This window comes from Fistularia commersonii, chromosome 7, assembly GCF_037954325.1.
Source record: "Fistularia commersonii isolate RoL2024-O1a breed Wild chromosome 7, RoL_Fcom_v1.0, whole genome shotgun sequence".
NCBI classification, from domain to species: domain Eukaryota; kingdom Metazoa; phylum Chordata; class Actinopteri; order Syngnathiformes; family Fistulariidae; genus Fistularia; species Fistularia commersonii.
Window position 1 is genome coordinate 18,717,766 of NC_141290.1, and position 20,630 is coordinate 18,738,395.

The following is a 20,630-nucleotide window of genomic DNA, read 5'->3' on the forward strand; positions in this document are numbered from 1 at the left end:
TCTAGCCTTTTTTATGCATTTATAATCTGGTCACCTTCTCCTGGGCCCAAGGTTCACAGGGACTGTCCTGTCCAGAACTAAAATACACACTTGTACTTAAAAAGATATCTAATTATCAAACATGCCAAGGTTAAAAAAATTGGGATGTGTAATCCATGTCTTTAGATGGTAGTGGCCCCATAAGCTATGAATCAATGGTCTAGGCTAACTTGCTGGGTGTGTCTCATCAATGCAAAAAAAAAAAAAAAAAAAAAATTCTGGAACAGATTTATGTTTTAGTGATGATGTTTATTATATTTTTGTTTATACTGATATTGGTAAATCATCATTTTCTGTATTTTTACTTCCTGTTCATCTATATATAGCTTCCTCCTGACAATCCACCTCCATCTTAGGTGTCTGACATTCCTACCTCCATCTGTCCACCCAGGACATTTCGTTACTCTGTGCCCTCAAAACCAGCGACCCTATCCCTCATTATCAAAAAAATTGTCGTTATCAAAGGTGATTGCACCCGATGGCTGTCACACCCTCCAACGGCTGTCACACACTCTGACAACATCGGTCCTACTGGGAAACTCCTTTCATCTCTGCTTCCTTGTTTGATTTTCAAATGTAACAACGTTGGCTTTGTTTGTCTAACTTTAATCACTTTGTGTATTTAGATGTCCTGGGGGAACAAGGATACAGCCGTGTGTTCATGAAGAGAGTACACACACATTCACACTTACAGATCCACATTCACACACACACAATCACACACAGTCCTGCAGATACACGCGCACATATCAAACCTCACACGCACACTCAAGTCTATGCATCTGTACAAAAGTACAAAAGTAGTGACAGATGTATTTCCTGCTAAAGTAATGAAATACTATGAATCAAAAAACACTCAACAAGTAACAAATAAACTCATCTGGGTTAAAAATCTGTTTTCCATGCAGCAGCCCATGGAAGTGGGCTCTTCTATCATACAAGTTCTCTACCTGCTAAGGAGCCACGACGGAAATATCGGAACGGCTCCTGCCATTGGATGGCTCATGTTTGTGATGCATTTGCGTGACTCTCCCTGTTTATGGTGCATTTAAACGCCCAGCTCTCCCGAATCCTCTGCTGCCTGGCCTGCGCTCATGCTAATGGGCTAAACCCCAGTTGGCATTCCGGCAAAGTTAATAAATGTGAGGCCAATTTATTGCTTCACCTCGATCCAGAGAGGCTGAAGAGTAGAGGAGTTGTTTATGGATAGAGAAACTGGAGAGCAAGTGTGTGTGTGTGTGTTTGTCCATGTTTGTGTGTGTGTGTGTGTGCATGTGCGCCTGTGTGTCTGTGTGTAGTAGTTAACTTTGTTGATCCTGATGAGAATACTAAGTGTGTTTGGGAGATGCAGCTGCTGTGAGGGTGAGATCGCTGTCTTTTTCTTTCTGTTTATCCATCTTTCTATTATCTCTCCTCTCTCTCCCTCATGCTTTTTTGTGTGTGTGTGTGTGTGTGTGTGTGTGTGTGTGTGTGTGTGAATGCATGAGTCTATAGATAAAAAATAACATACTGACCAAGTCCTTAGAATTAGCAAATAGAATAAAATTAAATTGAATTAAGTGGATACACCAAAATTATTAAAAAAAGAACAAATTTCCATTGCACTCTCTTACTCCGCTGAGTGGTTGTTTGTCTAAATGTGGCCCTCCCATTGACAGGCAACCAGTCCACAGTGAGCCCCACTTCTCACCCAGCGACTGCTGGCTTAGGCTCCAGCATCCCCACGACCCTAAGTGCAGGATAAGCAGTAGATAATGAATGACTGATTTACTCACTCAGTGATCCTTTCTCTCCCTCCAACTTTTGCTCTTTCAAGGAAATATTAAAATGAAAACTAACATCCGCAAATTTGGGAGTAAACAAATTGGAATACCCCCTACCACCACCACCACCTTCTCTTAGTGACCCTTTAGTCTGAGAAGCAGTATTACACACACTCACACATGCACACACACACATACACGCGCACACACACACACACACACACACACACACACACACACACGCACAGAATCAATGGGCATTTGGGGATTTTCAGCTGAAACATCTTCATTCAAGTGTCAGCTGGTAAAATCTCTGCCTCTGTCAGTCTTGTTTCCTACCGCCCACCAGTCTGCACTCTAAGCATGTGTGTTAGTGTGTGTGTGTGTGTGTGTGTGTGTGTGTGTGTGTGTGTGTGTGTGTGTGTGTGTGTGTGAGTGAGTGAGTAAGTGTGTGACTGACATTGATTGGCAGACTACCCTGGCCAACCCCCAAGGCTTTTTACTTGTCAATAAAGATGTCTGGCTGCTTATTTTACACAATGGGGAGGCCATGTTTATTTTTTTTCCATTACCCTCTGTTTGTCGCACAGTTTTCTTTTGTCGTGTGCCTTTTATTACCCCGTCACCTTCCTCCTCCTCCTCCTCCTCCTACTCTTTCTCCTTCCCATCTTCCCCTGGTCTGCAAATGCCCTCCTTGCTGTTTGTCTTCCCAAGGTTTAACTGTTTTAACAAACTGTTTAAAAAAAAAAAAAAAAAAAAAAGGCATTCACACTTTTTTCATCTTCTTCTGCTCTGGATAAAAAAAACTCATCTGTGTCATTCATCTGCGATGAATAACTTCCAACTTTGAGCATTCTGAGGTCTTGTCATTTTTTGCTGTTTCCTTTATATCTTCAGACATTTCTTGATTGTTTCCTTCAGATATTTGGCAGATCATTTTCAAATTTTGACAGGATTTTTGTCACAAGTTTGTGACTTTTTTTTTGTGAATTTTACATCTAATGTTTATTTTGTATAAAAATTAGAGGACAATTGAAGTAGATTTTGAGGGAATTGTATATATTTATATATTTTCTGGTTGATCATAATATCATGATTTATCTTGCATAAGAGTTATAATACAGCCTTAGGGCAGCACTGGTCAGTGGCTCCCTGAGTAGGCCTCAAGCCTCAATAAATGCAGAGGGTTGCATCAGGAAGGGCATCCGGCGTAAAACTTTTTCCATACCCAAACATGCGAATCAATCATAATAACCAGATCATATCGGATTGGTCAAGGCCGGGTTAACGATGACGGCCATTGGCACTGATGACCGTCAGGGAACCAATGGAAACTGGGCTACTGTAGGTCAAAGAAGGAGAGGAGGAAGACGTGTTCGGAAGCAGAGAGAGAAGAGCAAAGGCAAGAGTCTGAGACTGGAGTAGGGACTTTTAATATTGGGACTATAACAGGAAAAGGTGGAGAATTGGTCATGGTACTGACAGCAAGAGAAATGGAGTAGGAGTTATCTTAAAGGAGTTTGTTAGGAACATTTTGGAGGTGAAAAGAATATCAGATAGACGTATGTGTCTGAAACTGGAAATTGAAGTCGTGATGCTTAATGTTATTAGTGACCATGCCCCGCAGGTGGGTGTGAGTTTAAGGAGAAGGAGAAGTTCTGGAATGAGGTAGATGAAGTGATGCAGAACATTCCCAAAGATGACAGAGTAGTAATTGGTGCAGACTTCATTGGACATGTTAGTGAAGGCAGGAAGTGCAGAAGTATATACTGGTCAACTCATATTCAAGGAAGTGGCTTGGCTTTCCCAGGTGCCTCAGTAGTACTGGGCTCTATAGCAAAGGGATGCTCCACCTGCCCATTTCCAGTCTGGCAGAGGAGTACCAGTGCGCCAAAGTCAGATTGGAGATGATGCTATTGGACTCGAGCGACCCATCTGTAGCCCAAGCGCCCCCCCATCCTGGAAACTGTAAGGAAGTGCACCCTGCTGGCTGCAGCTGAGCAGGCGAAGTTCAGCACTCAGACACAGGGACATCATGGGCCGAATTCAGGAGGGGAGGGGTGGTCTTGGGCTCAGGGCCAGTACACCAGCCAGGAGCAAGGCCAATCCAGCCCAAAGACGCAAGCTGGTGATCCAGGAAGTTCGGCGGGAAGAAGCAGGAAGGCGCGCACAAGCTGTGTCACAGGCGAAGGAAAGGCAGTGGATAACATGGGAAGGAGTGGAGAAGCGGAAGTATCTCCTGGAAAGATCTGTGGGAGATGGAGGCTATCAGGGCGAGCTTTACCATCAGGGTGACCTATAATGTCCCGCCCTCTCCATTCTAAACCAATGGTATGGCGAAGACCCTACATGGCCTCTATGTCCAAGTCCAGCAACACTGAAGCACATCCTAGTGGGATGCAAGACAAGCCTCACCAAGGGCCGTTATACCTGGCGGCACAACCAGGTACTAAAACGCCTTGCAGCAGTGCTGGAAACTCGTCGGACAAGCATGAACACTCTTCCTCCCCTATTATCCCGTCACAGCCAACTCCATTCATGCGGGAGGGGCAAGTCAGCCTCTCCCCATTAGAACTGACCTAGGGCAACTGGGCAGTGCATGGGACTGGAAGCTGCTGGCAGACCTGGACAAGAAACACTGCTTCCCAGCTGAGATCGCATCCACCAACCTGCGACGAGATCTCATTCTGTGGTCATCCTCACTCAGGCTTGTTTACATCATAGAGCTCACAATGTCCTGGGAGGGTGCAGTGGAGGAGGCCTATGACTGGAAGAAGCTGAGATAGGCTGAGCCCACCGCAGATGCTCAGCAACAGGGGAAACGAAGGTTCCTCCAGTGGAAGTAGGCTGCAGAGGTTTCATTGCCACTTCAACATCTAGGCTACTAAGGGAGATGGGAGTACGAGGAAACGCCCACAGACAGAAAGTCAAGGACCTCTCCAGGGCTGCTGAGAAGGGGAGCCCGTGGCTGTGGATGCAGAGAAAGGATCCAACTTGGGCCGTCAAGTGAGCTAATGGCATCTAGGGAGTGAACCTGGGATGCTGGGATTCACTGCTGAACCCTCTGGAGGAATCATTGGCCAATCAACGAAACATCCATGAAGGAGGGCACCCACTTGACAACCCGAAGGAAGCCGTCGCTCACTTGAACCCCAAAGAGTCTCATGGGTGCCTTAAGTGTGCTTCTATCGGGGGCATATCCACACCTAATCCTACACAACAGATCAGAGAAAGCGGTTAGCAAAGAAGAAGTCGGACACTGAGAGGACTGAAAAGAACAGACAGGAGTATAGGTACAACGTAAGGTGAAGATAGAAATAGCAAAGGCAAAACAAAGGGCGTACGATGACCTGTATGTTTGGTTGAACAGTAAGGAGGGAGAGAATGATCCATACAGGTTGGCGAAATACAGGGATAAAGATGGAAAGGATGTACAACAGGTCCAGTTGATAAAGGATAGAGAGGGAAATGTATTGACAGATGCTAGAAGAGTGATGGGAAGATGGAAAGAGTACTTTGAAGAGCTGATGAATGTGGAAAATGAAAGAGAGGCACGGGTAGATGAGGTTACTATTGTAGACAACAAAGTAGCAGAGATTAGTAAAAGTGAAGTGAGGAAGGCACTGATGACGATGAAGAGTGGAAAGGTAGTTGGTCCTGATGATATATCTGTGGAGGTGTGGAAGTATCTAGGAAAGGCAGTGGTACAGTTTCTGACTAGATTATTCAACAGGAACTTGGAAAGTGAGAACATGCCTGAAGAATGGAGACAAAATGTGGTGGTGCCTATTTTTAAGAATAAGGGGGATATGCAGAATTGCAGCAAACATGGAGGGATAAAGTTGATTAGCCATACATGAAATTATGGGAAAGAGTAGTGGAAACTAGACCGAGAGCAGGAGTCAGCATTTGTGAACAGCAGCATGGCTTCAGGCCGAGAAAGAGTACTACAGATGCTGTATTTGCTTTGAGAATGCTAATAGAGAAGTACAGAGAAGGCCAGGGGGAGCTGCATTGTGTTTTTGTAGACCTCGAAAGAGCATATGACAGGGTGCCAAGAGAGGAGCTCTTGCAATGACCAAAAGAAAGGAGGCAGAGCTCGAGATCACAGGGATGTTGAGGTTCTCTTTGGGAGTGACCAGGATGGTTAGGATCAGGAATGGGTCTATCAAAGGTAGAGGATATGTTAGATGTTTTGGAGAGAAGGTCAGAGAAGCCAGACTGAGATGTACAGAGGTCATGTACAGAGGAGGGATAGTGAATATATTGCAGGAGGTCTAGAGGAAGACCAAAGAGAAGATTTATGAACGTAGTGAGAGAAGATATGAAGGTAGATGGTGTGAGAGAGGAGGATCCAGAGAAAAGGGCTAGAAGGAGAAAGCTGATTTGCTGTGGCGACCCCTGAAGGGAAAGGCCGAAAGGTGAAGAAGAAGAATCTTGGAAGTATAATTAACAAACCAAACAGGTAACTGTGACAATATTTCTCTAACATTTTTCCTCTACGGATATTGCAGATATCTCTGCAAAGTCTTTCTGAAAGTAGACCATTTTTTTTTTCAACTCGATCATTGTCTTCTCATTTCCCTCTTCCTCTTCCTCCCAAATTTTACCTCACTGAATCACTGCCTCAGGCCTGTTGTTCACATCTCTGCGCGTTTACCTTCAAACATGGGAGGATTCCCTGTGTGTGTGCGTGTATCTTTCTGTGTGTGTGTGTGTGTGTGTGTGTGTGTATGTGTGTGTGTGTGTATGTGTCAGTGGGTACAGTAATAGTTTCAAGTACAGTGGACATGACTGCTTGAAGAAAGTGCATTGATAAATCAATCAAATATTCATTCATTCATTCATTCATTATGGCTTTGACTATACAACATCTCCTGCACTAGGGGGAGCGGTGGCAGCTGAAACCAATCCCAGATGTCATTTGGCTAGAAGTAGTGTTTAACCTACGACCAGTCACCTGTCAATCATAGGCAAGTAAAGGGAGAATCTGGCAACTAGACTCACAAAAACCCATCAGAACTTGGAACCAGACGACAGGATGAAAACACCTTTTTTGGCGAAGGAGTCTATGTGGAGGACTGGTGATACCAGTGAGTAGCTAAAAGCATTTACAGACTAACTGTAAGTTTGTTAATATGTACAAACACTTTTATGCTCTGCTCTTGTATATCCAGCAATATAAAGGAGAACCAATGCACGGACCTGAGTAAACAGCTGGTCATGCGATGGAAATGAAATGAAAGAGGGGAGATAGAACCTTTTCCTAACATAGCAGGATTATCGAATAAATGCAGAAACCGACAGGCGGATGTTTCATCCACAGGATCAAACTCCGTCAAACCAGCAAAAATCCTGTAAAATGTAAATGAGGCGTCTCCCTCCCGGCTTCAGACAAGCAGTGCTCGGAAACACACCTCATGCTCCGCGCTCAACAGACGGCGGATAAATTAGACAAATTACTGGACTTTGTGAAGACGCAAGATAACACAAATCCCCCCTGAGTGACAGCATATCGCTGCAACGTACATCGTGTAGATGCTGAAAGAAGAGGGTAAATCATTCAGACAGTTTGCGTGGAGAAACAACGCAAAACTGGTCGATCCACTGGTCACCATGACAAGTGGAGATGTTGGTGATGGATTACAGAGAGGAATCGAATCCTTCATTCTATTAAAAGCTGATCATTCCGGGATGAAGTCAGTTTTACTTTGACCCCTCCCCAGCTACAATTGTCAAGCAGAAGGAAATTGATGACATTATATCAATATTAAAAATGCAAATTATTTAAATCCCATTGTTTTTGTTTCTAATTATTCTTCACCTCAGAATCCCACTCGCACCTGCTCCTGCTGCTGTAAATAAACCACAGCTACCTACATTAAACAAAAATATGTGAAATCACTGAGTAATCACTTTAAAAGGCATATAGTGGAAGTTATAACGTGCAGGAAATTCACACTTTCGGATTATTTCCAGCAGGAAGGAAGACTGTACAAAGGTTCTCATGGAAGCTATGCTAGTTGCTGAAGATTCTTCTTTCACTTACAGCTTTTCCCTTTAGGGGTGGCAGCACTGACGCATCCTTTTCCATTTAACTCTATTCTCTGTATCCTCTTCTCTCACACCAACAAAATTCATGCCTTCTTTAACTACATCAATAAATCTTCTCTCTGGTCTTTCTCTAAATCTACCAAGCACTTCCAAACCCAGTACCCTTCTACCAATATATCCATTATCCCTCCTCTATACATGCCTCAGTCTAGCTTCTCTGACCTTATCTCCAAAACATCTAGCATGTGTTGTCCCTCGTATAGGCTAATTCCTGATCCTCAACATCATCATCTCTGCCACCTCCAGCTCTGCCTCCCGTCTTTGAATCATTGTCAATATCTCCACAACATACCGCATTGCTGGTCTCACTTGCACACCTTTCCTTTCATTCTGGCTGATATTCTATTATCACGTATTACCCAGACAGCAGGCAGAACTAGAGGTTGCAGAGATCAAGATGTTGAGGTTCTCTTTGGGAGTGACCAGGATGGATAGGATCAGGAATGAGTCTATCAGAGGGACGGCACATGTTTGATGTTTTGGAGAGAAGGTCAGAGAAGCCAGACTGAGATGGTTCGGTCATGTACAGAGAAGGGATAGTGAATTTTGGTAGACGGATGCTGGAATTGGAGCTGCCAGGCAAGAGGTCTCGAGGAAGACCAAAGAGAAGATTTATGGACGTAGTGAGAGAGGATATGAAGGTAGTTGGTGTCAGAGAGGAAGATACAGAGAATAGGGTTAGATGGAGAAAGTTGACTCGCTGTGGCGACCCCTGACGGGAAAAGCCGAAAGAAGAAGAAGACCCTTGACACTTTTCTCCTCCATTTCTTCACTGTCCATTGCTCTGGGCAGTTGACCCTGAGTACTTGTAATCCTACCACCTTCTTCATCTACATCACTTGTAGTCTCAGTGCTCCATGCAGGTTCCTCTCATTCACACACATATATTCTGTCTTACTGCAACAAATCTATTTTTCTCTTCTTTCCGGAGCATACCTCCAACCCAAACCCTAACCCAAACACAAATACTCCATCTGTAGTACTCTTTCGAGGCACAAATCAATACTACTGTTCACAAATGCTGACATCTGCTCTCAATCTAGTTTTCACTATGGCTCATCAACTCTATCCCTTGATAGTTAGCGCAATTTGCACATCTCCCATATTCTTAACACTGGACACCATCACACTTCTTCTCCATTCCTTAAACATCTTCTCTCTCTTTGAGATCCTGTTGAACAATCTAACCAGAAAGTCTACTGCTGCTGGATCTCATAAACACATCCACATCCAGGTAGATCATCAGCGTGTTCCTACCTCTGCTCTTACAAGTTACGTGATTTCTTACCTTTTCTAGGAGAACATCATTGCCACATCTGTGACAAACATCTGACCCTACACCAAACTTGCCCATCACTTCTTCATCACCTCTGTTGCCTACACCAGGGGTGGGCAAACTACAGCCCGCGGGCCACATCCGGCCCGTTGGTCTTTTGAATCCGGCCTGCCAAAGATTGGTACGGAATTCATACTAGATGTGAAGGATTGAATGATTGGATCAATGAATGTGGGAGCTCAAACAGAAGATTATTTCATTTTTGGAACTGCTTGAGAATTTTCCTGAGCTGAATGACACAGATTGGCTTTCTGATTTAGCCTTTACTGTGGACATACTGGCACACATGAATGAGCTGCACGTGAAGCTACAAGGGAAAAAAACAGTCTGTGCGTGAAATGCAAGCAAACATCAGAGCCTTCAAAACCAAGCTGGTTTTATTTTCAAAGCATATGTTGGATGAGTCTGATATGTGCTGTAAACAAATGCGTTTTTTTTTTATTTATTTTTTTTATATATATGTATTGTATCTTGTGGTGACCCAGCTAATCTGTCAAATTTTAAATGTCAATGCGGTCCCTGAGCCAAAAAGTTTACCCACCCCTGGCCTACACCAACATGTCCATTGAAATCTGCACCAATTACGACTCTCTCACCTATGGAGATAATCAGTATCACTTCATCTAACTCACTCCAGTAATTCTCCTCTATCTCACATCCCACATGCGGGGCATAGCCACCAACAACTTTTAGCATCACACCTTCCATTTCCAGTTTCAAACTCATAAGTCTATCTGACATTCTTTTCACGGCCAGAACATTCCTAACCAACTCCTCCAATACTCCTACTACAAATGAGATTGGATGAGTCTCATCTCAACTACAATGAGATCGTAGAGATTCATGCAGGAATTCATAAACTCTTCCTGTCTTTCGGACAGTGATGGAGATTGTGCGTGTCATTGGGGGAGGGGTGTCCAGGGTGACTAATTTTACATTTGGAAACACTCAAACAAAAGAGTCAGATCGTCTGTGATGGTTGTATTGCTTGATGTTCAGGCATCGAGGGGATAATTTCATCATTACTGTGGTCTGGTTTTGGTGTATTATTCTTAAAATCCCTAGCTTTACGAGCAGGAAATCAACACTTTCAAAAATTAGTATCACGTTTCTGTCTTTGGCTTTTCTATTTACATGGCTGGCTGACTTATCAAATCATCTGGGTTACAGTGGATGCCTTTCTCTTTACTTTCCACTGCCACACTCCAATCCATGACCCAAACAAACCGTGCATTGATTGGATTGACCAGGATCCAATCAAACCATGGAATTTGGATCGGCGGCTGAACATGGGGAGCTCAGGCCACTGGAGGAGATACGCACGCACTGAGGCAAACATGTTTTTTTTTTACATCTTTTTGCTTTTAATGCATCCCCCTTGCGCTTACTTAGTCTTGTAACTTCCCCGCAACAACCCACAAAACCAACACCTTCCCATGTAACTTCCACCTCACTTCTCCAATGAATGCAAGGTAGGGGGGGGTTACATTACAGCATCAGCCAGTGTGGCCCGAGCTGAGTTACCGTGGCTACGGCAGTGGAAAATTAAAACAACTCTCAGTGGATTTGAGAGTATTATGGAAATCCAAAGCCAAGTTAAAGTTGTGAATGAGTTATATGAGTTATGAGAAGCAAGGTCTGCTGTGCGTTTGTGTGTGTGTGTGTGTGTGTGTGTGTGTGTGTGTGTGTGTGTGTGTGAGGAGCAATTGTATTTGCAAGCTGTATAATTGCCAGACAAAAAGGGGGAAGCAAACAGACAGATTATTTCTGGAAGTGGGGATTGCCAGAGGGATTTTATTTTCTTTTTTTGTTTTTGTTTTTGTCTGACTGCTTTGGTAATGGTAATCTAAACCTCTCCCAAATGGCTTGAACAAAAAAAAAAAAAGAAGATAGAAAAAAGGAGAGAAAACGAAGAAGCTCACCTGGGCCAATAATATGATTATGAGTTGCTGAGCATATATAAATAAATAGATAAATAAATAAATACTGGCCACTAGAGGTTGAAATGTGTTTAAAACCAACACTTAGGTTTAGGATATTTAATACATTATGTTTGGTTTAGATATATGGGAGGAGAAACATGTTGACTTTTTTTTTTTATTAAGCATAGAATACGAATGAAAGAAGGAATGAGGCCCTTGTGCACCAAAAATAATAAAAATGGAAAAGAAGGGGTTAGCAGTCCTCAGAAATGTATTGAAAAATATATAAAACAAAAGTGAAAATTCAGAAAAGGTTTCATTCTGAAAATTAACTGTAGTTAACTGTAAAATACAGAAAATTGGCAAGAAAAGTGGGAGGTGGCACAAAAAAAAATCATAAAGACAAACAAAAAATAAATGTTTCCCATATCTTACGTTCAACTGATATATTACCCATCTGTGTCCTGCAACGACAATAACGGCTATTTTGATTCTGATCCAACCATGCCCTATTCAGAAATGTACGTGACCGTGTTGAATATCAGATGCTAAAATTTCATCTGTGTTACAAATTTACCTCTGCAACAGACAATTGGCTGCATTTGGGCCACAACAGTTTTAGAGGTAACAGTCTGTGAAAAGGGCTTGAACGTCTGTAACATTTGGAAGCCTCATCTTTGTGCGGCGAGTAGACTCACCCCATTGGCTCGGCTTATGGCCTGGTAGTAGATACTGTAGCTCTTGGCAGGGGAGAGCGGAGGGTTCCAGAAGCCACCGTAGCTCTTGTTGTCCCCCACGGTGAACGGCTGCACTACCGTGAGGCTGGACGGCGGCAACTCAGCAGCCATGTAGTAGGACGAGTCCACAATAGAGGCATTGCGGAAGCTGACAGGGACGGAAAAGCACTCGGGGGCCTCAGGGGCCGCCCGCCGCGTCTTTGACTTGCGCTCCTCCTTCACAACCAGCTGGTAAGAGCTAGAAAAACACATAAAAACACAAAAACTCAATGTGTCTGCAAAAAAAAAATAATGTTTTCTGCAGCTGATTTTTTTTTTTTTCAATTTCATCATATATATCATTTTTATCATTTATGCAAAAGTAAAAGTTGTAAATGATTTCTTGCCATTTTTAAATATTTTGAGCAAAGTTTTTGAGTTAATCATTTTTTTTTTTATTGTGCTGGTCAAAGGAATTTATATAGAAATGAATGTATATGCCTTGTATCTTATTACAAACATGCTGGTCTTGTACGTGTGTGTGTGTGTGGGTGTGTGGGTGTGTGGGTGTGTGTGTGTGTGTGTTCGAGCACACACGTCTAGAGGGGAAAGAAACACATAAAATCAATGCGTGCAGGTGTGGCAATGCATGCATGTGTATTCTAACAGGTGTGTATGTTTTACCAATACACTTAAGATGATTATCTTTGTGGGTGGAAGCCTCTTAAATGTGTGAGTGTGTGTTCATGAATAGCTGAGGGCTCCTTCAGTGGTCCAGGCAAGCGCAGCAGCCCCTTGCAATTACCTACATCCACCACTCCACAAACTCACTTCACAATTAAACGCAATTAGTGTAGTGTGTGTTTGTACGAAGGGGGGCCACGGCCAATTATTCCCCGGCCCCTCATTTGGCCGCTTTCACTAAGATAATTGCTGATGACCAGAGATTAATCTTTCTCTAACTCTCTCCCCTTTTCTCTCTCTCTCTTTTCTGCCTTCACAGAAATATCTCTTTCAAACAAATGGCTTTCAAAGGAGAAGGATTTAGCTCTTTGGGCCTGTATGTGTGTGTGTGTGCGTTTGGGAGGGGTGGGGGGTACTTAATTCCTTTTTTTCTTTTTTTACAAAACTATATAAACTTCCGGCTTTGTAATTGGACATAAGAGAGCAATTAGCAAAGCAAGCTCATTATGTGTTCTGTTTTTCATTAATGAAGAGTTTTTATTTTTGTTTTTTGTTTTTTTTAAGTCCACAGTTTTCATTACCAGTGGTTTAGGAACACCCTGTTTATGTCTGTTTCCGAAGGAGATATGAATGTTAAAACAGCTTTAGAACTTTATCTTTATCTTTTCTGCATCCACAACTACCAAAAGTAAACGCTGTCAGATATCTATCTATCTATCTATCTATCTATCTATCTATCTATCTATCTATCTATCTATCTATCTATCTATCTATCTATCTATCTGTGTTATTTTTTTAAGCAAACAATGAAAAAAAATCCAATATTAAAGAAAAATGAAATAACAAAAATGATACTAATAATAATAATAATAACAATTAAAATGGAATTAGAGGAATTTTGACAAAAGTCACTTCACCTCCCAAATTTAGGTCTTCATTTCTTGTGAACCTAGATTTGAATGAAAATGACATTTCCTTATGACTGTATGCTGGTCAAGGGTGATTTGGCATTTTGTTACTCCTACATGCAGACATTGGGTAACGTTGAATTTGTCTATGATACACAAGTTTGAGGGTGTTTCCGCCCACAGCACAGGTTTGTGTGAAGTTGACATTTTCTGCCTGGGGGTTCTCCTGTTTCTTCCCACGGTCCAAAAATTCAGGGGAATAATAGGAATACATTGGAAAAATCTCCATGATGTGTGAATGAGAGAGTGAGTGTTTTTTTTGTGTCTCTATATATGGTTCGGTGATTGACTGGCAACTACTCCAGGTTGTACCCCTTCTGTCGCCAGATGGCTGCTGGGATAGGCTGCAGCATCCCCTGTGACCCTGAGTAGGATAAGCAGCAGACAATGGTTGGATGGCCGGATGAATGAACGTTGGCTTGGCTTTACTTTCATTTTACCCTCAGTGACAATTGAAGAACCCCTTCCATCTTTCCATGAATGTGTTTTACTTGTTTTATTCTAAAAGCAGCATTAGGTGATTTTGTCCCTCTGTTTGTTTGTGTGTGTGTGTGTGTGTGTGTGTGTGTGTGTATGTGCTTGTCTGTGGAAAGTGTAAACCCCGACAGATGCTCCTTCCTACGGGCATTGAAATCAAAGGCATAAGTTAATCTCAGGTAACGATAATGCTGGAGTCTAGCTGAGATGAACACACAAACACACACGCGCATGCACACACACACACACACACACACACACACACAAAGACACACACACACACACACACCAGATTTGTGGCCCTAAAACATGAGGGCTGTCTAGACCATGGGTCGGCAACCTGTGGCTCTTTGATCCCTCTGATACGGCTCCCTGTTGCTTTTGAAAATGATTAACAAGTATCTAATTAAACTGTATTTTATTTTACTTTGTTCATTTTTAAAATGTAATTTTTAATTTGAAGATTGTGTTGATCCTGTGGCATCTAAGTAAATGTGTTACGGCATTTTTTGTTTGCTGCCGGTGGTGGATAATTTTTAAATGCTCAGACTGAAATAAACATTGAGTATTTTGCTTCAACCCAATGTCTTTTTTTCAGCATTCAAAATGTTTTGTAGCAGAAATTAAGGAAAATTTTAAAATGCAACACATAGTTTGTTTACATACATACATACATAGCATAAAGGCAAAAAAAAAGTGACATTATATGCCGTGTCAATTCATTTTAAATTTCAAAAGGGTTGTGTGAATCCTGTAGTTTTCCCTTACTGTGGGGAAACGGGTCTTTGAGTGGTAAAGGGGGCTGACCCCTGGTCGAGACAAACCACTACCAGGCAGCACATTGTGCCTGGCCATGGCGGGCAACAGGTATAAACCCCGCACCACCACCCATTTGGGCAAGTTCCACTGTCTTTTGCTCGAATCGCATTGGTCAAAGGCAGGCTCTGACCTGATCGGGGCGCCCCTGGACTGGGCCGGCTTCAGCAGAATGGTGATGGTTGTCTCTGTCTCATTCAGCGGGGCCTCCGACTCGTACTCGGGCATCATGGGAGCTGGATGACAAAGGCACAGTGAGGCATATAAAGCACAAGGAAAGGCTTGGTGATGGACAGATGGAGCTGGTGTCGCTGTTGCAGAATCTCAGAGGGGTGGGCGGAGCCAAGGGTTGGCACGCTAATCCCGGGTATGTGCACAAAAAATGTCAACAAAGAGAGCTGTGGTGCTGACAGCAGGATGGTAATCCAGGCTTGGCAGAATTTCCATTTTCATAAATAATGTTGATTAATAATAATAATAATAATAATGATTATTTAGTTTTGCATCCAAGGAGGTAATAATAATAGTTCCTCAAGGGGTCCCTGTCCGGCCAGGGTTAAGTTTTTTTTAAGTATTTTTTTTCCTCTTCTTTTTCCTCGGTCTTGTCAGCGGCTCAGAACTATGAGAAGTAGATGGAAATTTGATAAAGAATGTGCACAAAAGCTAACAACAAAGCTTTTTTTGATTTAATCTTTTTCTTTCTTTTGTGGTATTTGTAGTGGTTTGTGGCGCATTAGCAGTGGGCATGTACATGAGTGTGTGTTAGTATGTGCGTGCGTGTGGGAGTGGGTGGTTAGAGGAATGGTCAAGAAACAGATAATTGGTTTTGTCAGTGTGTTGATGTGTCATTGCTTTGGTTGGTTGTGTTGTTGTGTCATCTTCTGGCACCTAACCTGCGATTTTGGTAGATATGCGGGTGGTTACAGGGGGTCCAAAACCTTTGTTGGTGGAAGCTTTGAGGGTGAAGAAGTAGGTGGTCCCGGGGTAGAGACCCACGAACAGGTGGTGGGTTTCGTTCCTCAGCTTGAAAACCCTCCCCTTCTGGGTAGTGAGGTCAGCGCTGGGATCCAATGAGCTCAGGGCCTTGTAGGTGATCTGCAGGGTGGTGGGGTGGAGGTAAGTGTTATTAGCAAAAAGTTCCCTTGTGAAAAAAATAGAAATAAAACATTATTGTGAATATGCCCATCTTAAGCTATTATGTGACCCCTTTTTGTCCAAAGGGTCAAAGTGAAGTTGAACACCCATAGAACCAGAGAAAGGCCAGAATATGCTTTATTAGATGTTCTGTGCTAGTCCAAGTCAGTCTCATTCTCTCGCTCTCTCGCTCACTCTCTCACACACCCACACACAGGGATCCACTTTAGTATTGTATGACAATAAAAACAGAGAATAAACATACAAAAGGAAGAAGAATCCGGATATCATTATCAAATGACCGGAATCTGTAACCAACCACGTCCAACCTAATGGATATCCAAAGGCCTTTCATGTGTAAACCTGAGTAAGTGAATGAAATATCCTAATACATGATGTCAAGCAGGGGGTCCTCTGTCAAGCAGGGGGTCCTCCTTTAAAAACAGTGTTGACGGATCTCCTGACTAACACATGATTGACAAACTGAAAGTAATAAACAATAAAGCATCAGTCAAAGCATCACCAATTACCTATCCTTCCTGAAAGAACCTCCACCGTCACCTCGTCCATCCCATCGAACCTTCCATCCCTCTATTGTCCGCTAAATGTCGTGCAAATCAATAAGTGTGTTTTCACTCTGAGGCGGCGGTGCATCGAGCTGGTTGAACAGGAAGCCAGCTTTGATGGGACAGTGGATGTGCTCAGTAAATGACGGCAGGGACTATGTGAGAGCCGGTGTCTGTCACGGCGGCAGACAGGAAGCACAAAGGACTATTGATCGCTAATTGCGACTCTTGGTGACGCAACGACGACAGTGTCTCTGAGGGGACTCTTTGCCCCGATGTGAGATGAGAAGGTTAAGAGAGTGACGCTTCACAGACTGTGACCAAGAGAAGTGAAAATGAAAACTAAAAGAGAAAAAAATACAGTTTAAGTTTTTTTTTTATAAATTACAAAACACAGGGTTTGAGATTACATATAATCATTTGCTGGGTTCAGTTGTGAAATTACGAAAAAAGGTTATTGGCCCACATGGTATCACACCTCAACCCCGATCCCCCTTTGATGTACTTGAGGAGCCATGAAACACATTTTGTTTTAATGGCCAATGAAAGACAGAGGTAGCTTGGCCAGTGCATCTTTGGTAACAGAGTGTGCAAGAATGGCAAATAAGTCCCATTTGTATGTGTGTGTGTGTGTATGTGTGTGTGTGTGTGTGTGTGTGTGTGTGTGTGCAAGAGGAGACCTAATGGATCTGCCGACCAAATGAGTTGCAAAAGAAGAAATAAGAAAACAACAGAAAAAACAACAGTGAAGGAACGTGGATATCAGTCCAATCACTTTCTTCATTGCTATTTGCAGACTAAACATTCAAACTGACTGATTTCTGGATTTTTGGTTTAGATTCCCTCATTCACAGTTGAGGAGTACCGATGATAGAAATACAGACCTCTACATGCTTTGCATGTCGGAACAGCTGAAAAAACAGCAGTTTATCAAATACTTTTTCTTTATTTTTATTTATTCATTTATCTTTCTGACCATAAATTTAAAGGGGATCAAGAGTTGGAGAACTAATTGGCATAAACATGTTTATTGTTCGTCTCATATATTCATTGAAATAAAGCATGAAGAATTGATATTGCTTTAAAATCAGAATTTATAGCATATTTTAGATGACTGGCGCAGTCATTGTTTTGCTAGCGCAATGCATGTTTGGTTGATGACATAAGTGCTAACTTTTGCTCTACAGAAAAAGGTAATAATGTGCTGCTTGTTGGTGCAATTTCGAGGCCAAGGGATACAACGGGAGTGATGTTAGTCTACGCAGCTTTCCAATGGACAAGCAGAGAAGAAAGTTGTGGGAAATTGCTTGTGGACGTACACAACTTCCTCAGGACCCACAGCGGCGTTCTTGCCCCTTTTCTCGGGATGCATTTGATATATTTATCCAAATGAAGTTGCTGAAAGAGCTCACAGGTGCGGCTAGTTGTAAAGACTGTCGCCAAATGCAGTGGCTAAGGTCCTCAAGAAAGAAACACCATATGCAGGTGATGCTGGATGTTGTCCTGCAAGGATGTCAACAACCCGCTACTGCAGAAGTAGCCTCTGATGATGAAAAACCGGGCAACAGCGTTATCACGAAGGAAGCTGGTGACGTCTTCTCTGTTGGCATAGTAACACACATCAGTGACTAAGGCGGACTCTTGCCTCTTTGAATCATTACACATTAACTTTGGCTTTCTATTAGTATTTACCTCGGAATATGGTACTAATGATACATTGTGCTGTTTTTGAGAGCTATTTCCAGTCAAGGGAAACAAAAGGAGCTGTTTGACACAGCTTTGCAAGAGACAAAAAGAGAATAAAGGAGTGGGATATTGCTTGAGAACGTAGAGCGAGTCTTCTGAGTTGTGAGACCAATGGGCACCAGTGACTAGCCAACTTTTGCCTCTTTGCATCTTTGTTAATCTTCATATTGACACTCATTTTGACTTTTGTCTTCAGTGTTATCCTCCTAGCTCAGGTCTCTCTGCACCGCAGGGTAAAATGAGTAGGAGCGAGCCAAGTGCAACCATGTGACATCAGTACCAGGGCAGAATTGTGACGTAAACATTTTTTTTTTTTTCCAATTTTCAATACAAACCAAGACATGGTGAGAGATGTTATTATTTTTTTTATAATATGTTATTAATATAATAAAATTCTACTGTTTTCTTTGGAAAGAATGAGATCTGTTGCTGTGCTTTGTGTTTTGTCTCCAAGAGTCACAGATGAAAGTCGTGTGGATGAATAATCAGAATGAAGCTGTTGCCAGCAAAGATAATTGAACGAAAGAGGAAAAAGCCATCATCTGCGTTTTATCTATTTATGATTATGTCAAAGGACGTGGTATGTTTCACTGCGTCTTGTCCTCTACCTTGGAAGTTAAACAGGTGAGTCAAACAGGAGTAAAAACTTTGCAATTTTTCCTCATTAAGACGAAGATTTGTGTCTGTACTTAAAATTATGTTTTCTTCTTGAACTCTAAGAAATGCAGCATCTTTCTTCCACATCTCGGAATAAATAGAAATCGATGAAACAAAAAGATTATAAAAAAAAATGCGTGAATTACAAGCTTTTAATTTAGACTGGAAGGATATATTGAGTTTAATTTTGAAACTGAAAACTGAGATGCATTATTCTGATGTCCATGCTCAGACATGGATCATGGCAAGCTTTATACATCAACAAATCATAACATTCAAACTAATTTCTGTAAAACTACTTGCCTATTAACATAATGAACCATCTCAACTTAGACCAATGCCCAACCCCAGTCCAAGCAGTTATATACCAGCAAATCCCCACAGCCTCTTTCAGAGAAAGAGAAAGTGACTAAAATTTGACAATGATTAATCATGACCCGTATGCATGAGAACCTTCATAGACATCCATTTGGACGGTTTAAAAGACAGACATAACTTTTTTAACTTTAGAGTTTATGGCCACAAGCACAACTTGAAATTCTCTGGGTTTCTGTTTTGTTTTTGTTTTTTTTGTCTGGCCACCACAATTAGTCACAAAACAAACATTCTCCTGTTGCTGCCATCTTTTTGTTTTTTAAATCCCCTAAAGTAAAGGAACAGATATTCTCTTTAGCCCCTGATTTTGGTGACCCTGCTTATGACATCCTAGGTCACAGCAACAAGACACAGAGATGTCAGCTCCGAAAATTTAGAGGCTGCCCCCCATTTCCTGAAATAAACAGATGCTATTTGTGCGTGTTCCCCTTGCAGATTAAATAGCCGCAGACGCGCACAGTGTCCAATAACACTTCCTGTCTGGAATGTAATTGTAGATTTCTGATGAGCAGATTGAGGAGAAAATATGTACATGCCATTATCTTTGTTCCTGCAAAGATAAATTTATAAAGAAGCTGGAGATGGAGAGACCAAAAGCAAACGACCAAACAAGATTCAAAGACATTTCAAACTTTAAAAAAACAGGAGCCTGAAGTTGAGCTGTTAATCTCTGAGACAATGAATCACCCAGTCGGCTGCTCCATCTTGACTGGGTGGACGGGACAAGTGGCATGCAAAGATCATCAGTGTGTTGTAACGGTCAATTTTCAAGTCAAAACTGACACAGCCACCGCTAATACTGGTATCACAGAAGCAGGGGGGAGAGACGTGGCGTGAAGGAATAAGCAAAAGGTGACAGATATGACAGGAAAGAGCCTGAGACTTCTTCCTCAGGTCTTGTGATGATGAGTTACAGGAAGGTGTCACTGTTCACACTCAAAAATCAGAAAAAAAAGGCAACAGTGATTCTTTGTGTGATTTTTTTCAAAGAAAAAGTTTCTTAGTTTGTTGTTGTCTAGCCGCTTCAGCCAGATGTAATATTTTATATTCCCTGGTGAAGCAAATTAGTAGCACGTGTGTCTGCTTGAAGATTTTCTAGGGACTTCTGTGTTTTTATTCATTTTTTTGTTTTTATTAATTTGTACTTCTTATATTTAAATTAGTGTGTTGGCAAGATTACTACTGAGTTTCTCAGTGATCTGAATTTGGTGATTTGATGGGTTTATGAACAAGTTACAGAGACAATTAGAAAGGTTTCTTGGCCAGTTAGCATGTTTGTGAGTGAGTTTGTTGGCAAAGGCTCATCTTTTAGCCATG

General features: G+C 42.1%; 1 protein-coding gene across 9 annotated transcripts in view; it reads right to left on the reverse strand.

Annotated features, from left to right (window-relative positions):
* ptprt (protein tyrosine phosphatase receptor type T) overlaps positions 1-20,630 on the reverse strand; it is a 293,148-nt gene that overhangs the window by 117,538 nt on the left and 154,980 nt on the right. For all 9 annotated transcript variants that reach the window (XM_086150165.1, XM_086150164.1, XM_086150163.1 and 6 more), the window contains exons 12-14: positions 15,729-15,930; positions 14,969-15,071; positions 11,873-12,149 (exon numbers count right to left, since the gene is read on the reverse strand). In XM_086150165.1, the coding sequence (XP_086006291.1) occupies positions 11,873-12,149; positions 14,969-15,071; positions 15,729-15,930 (582 nt within the window). The remainder of the gene's footprint in view (positions 1-11,872; positions 12,150-14,968; positions 15,072-15,728; positions 15,931-20,630) is intronic.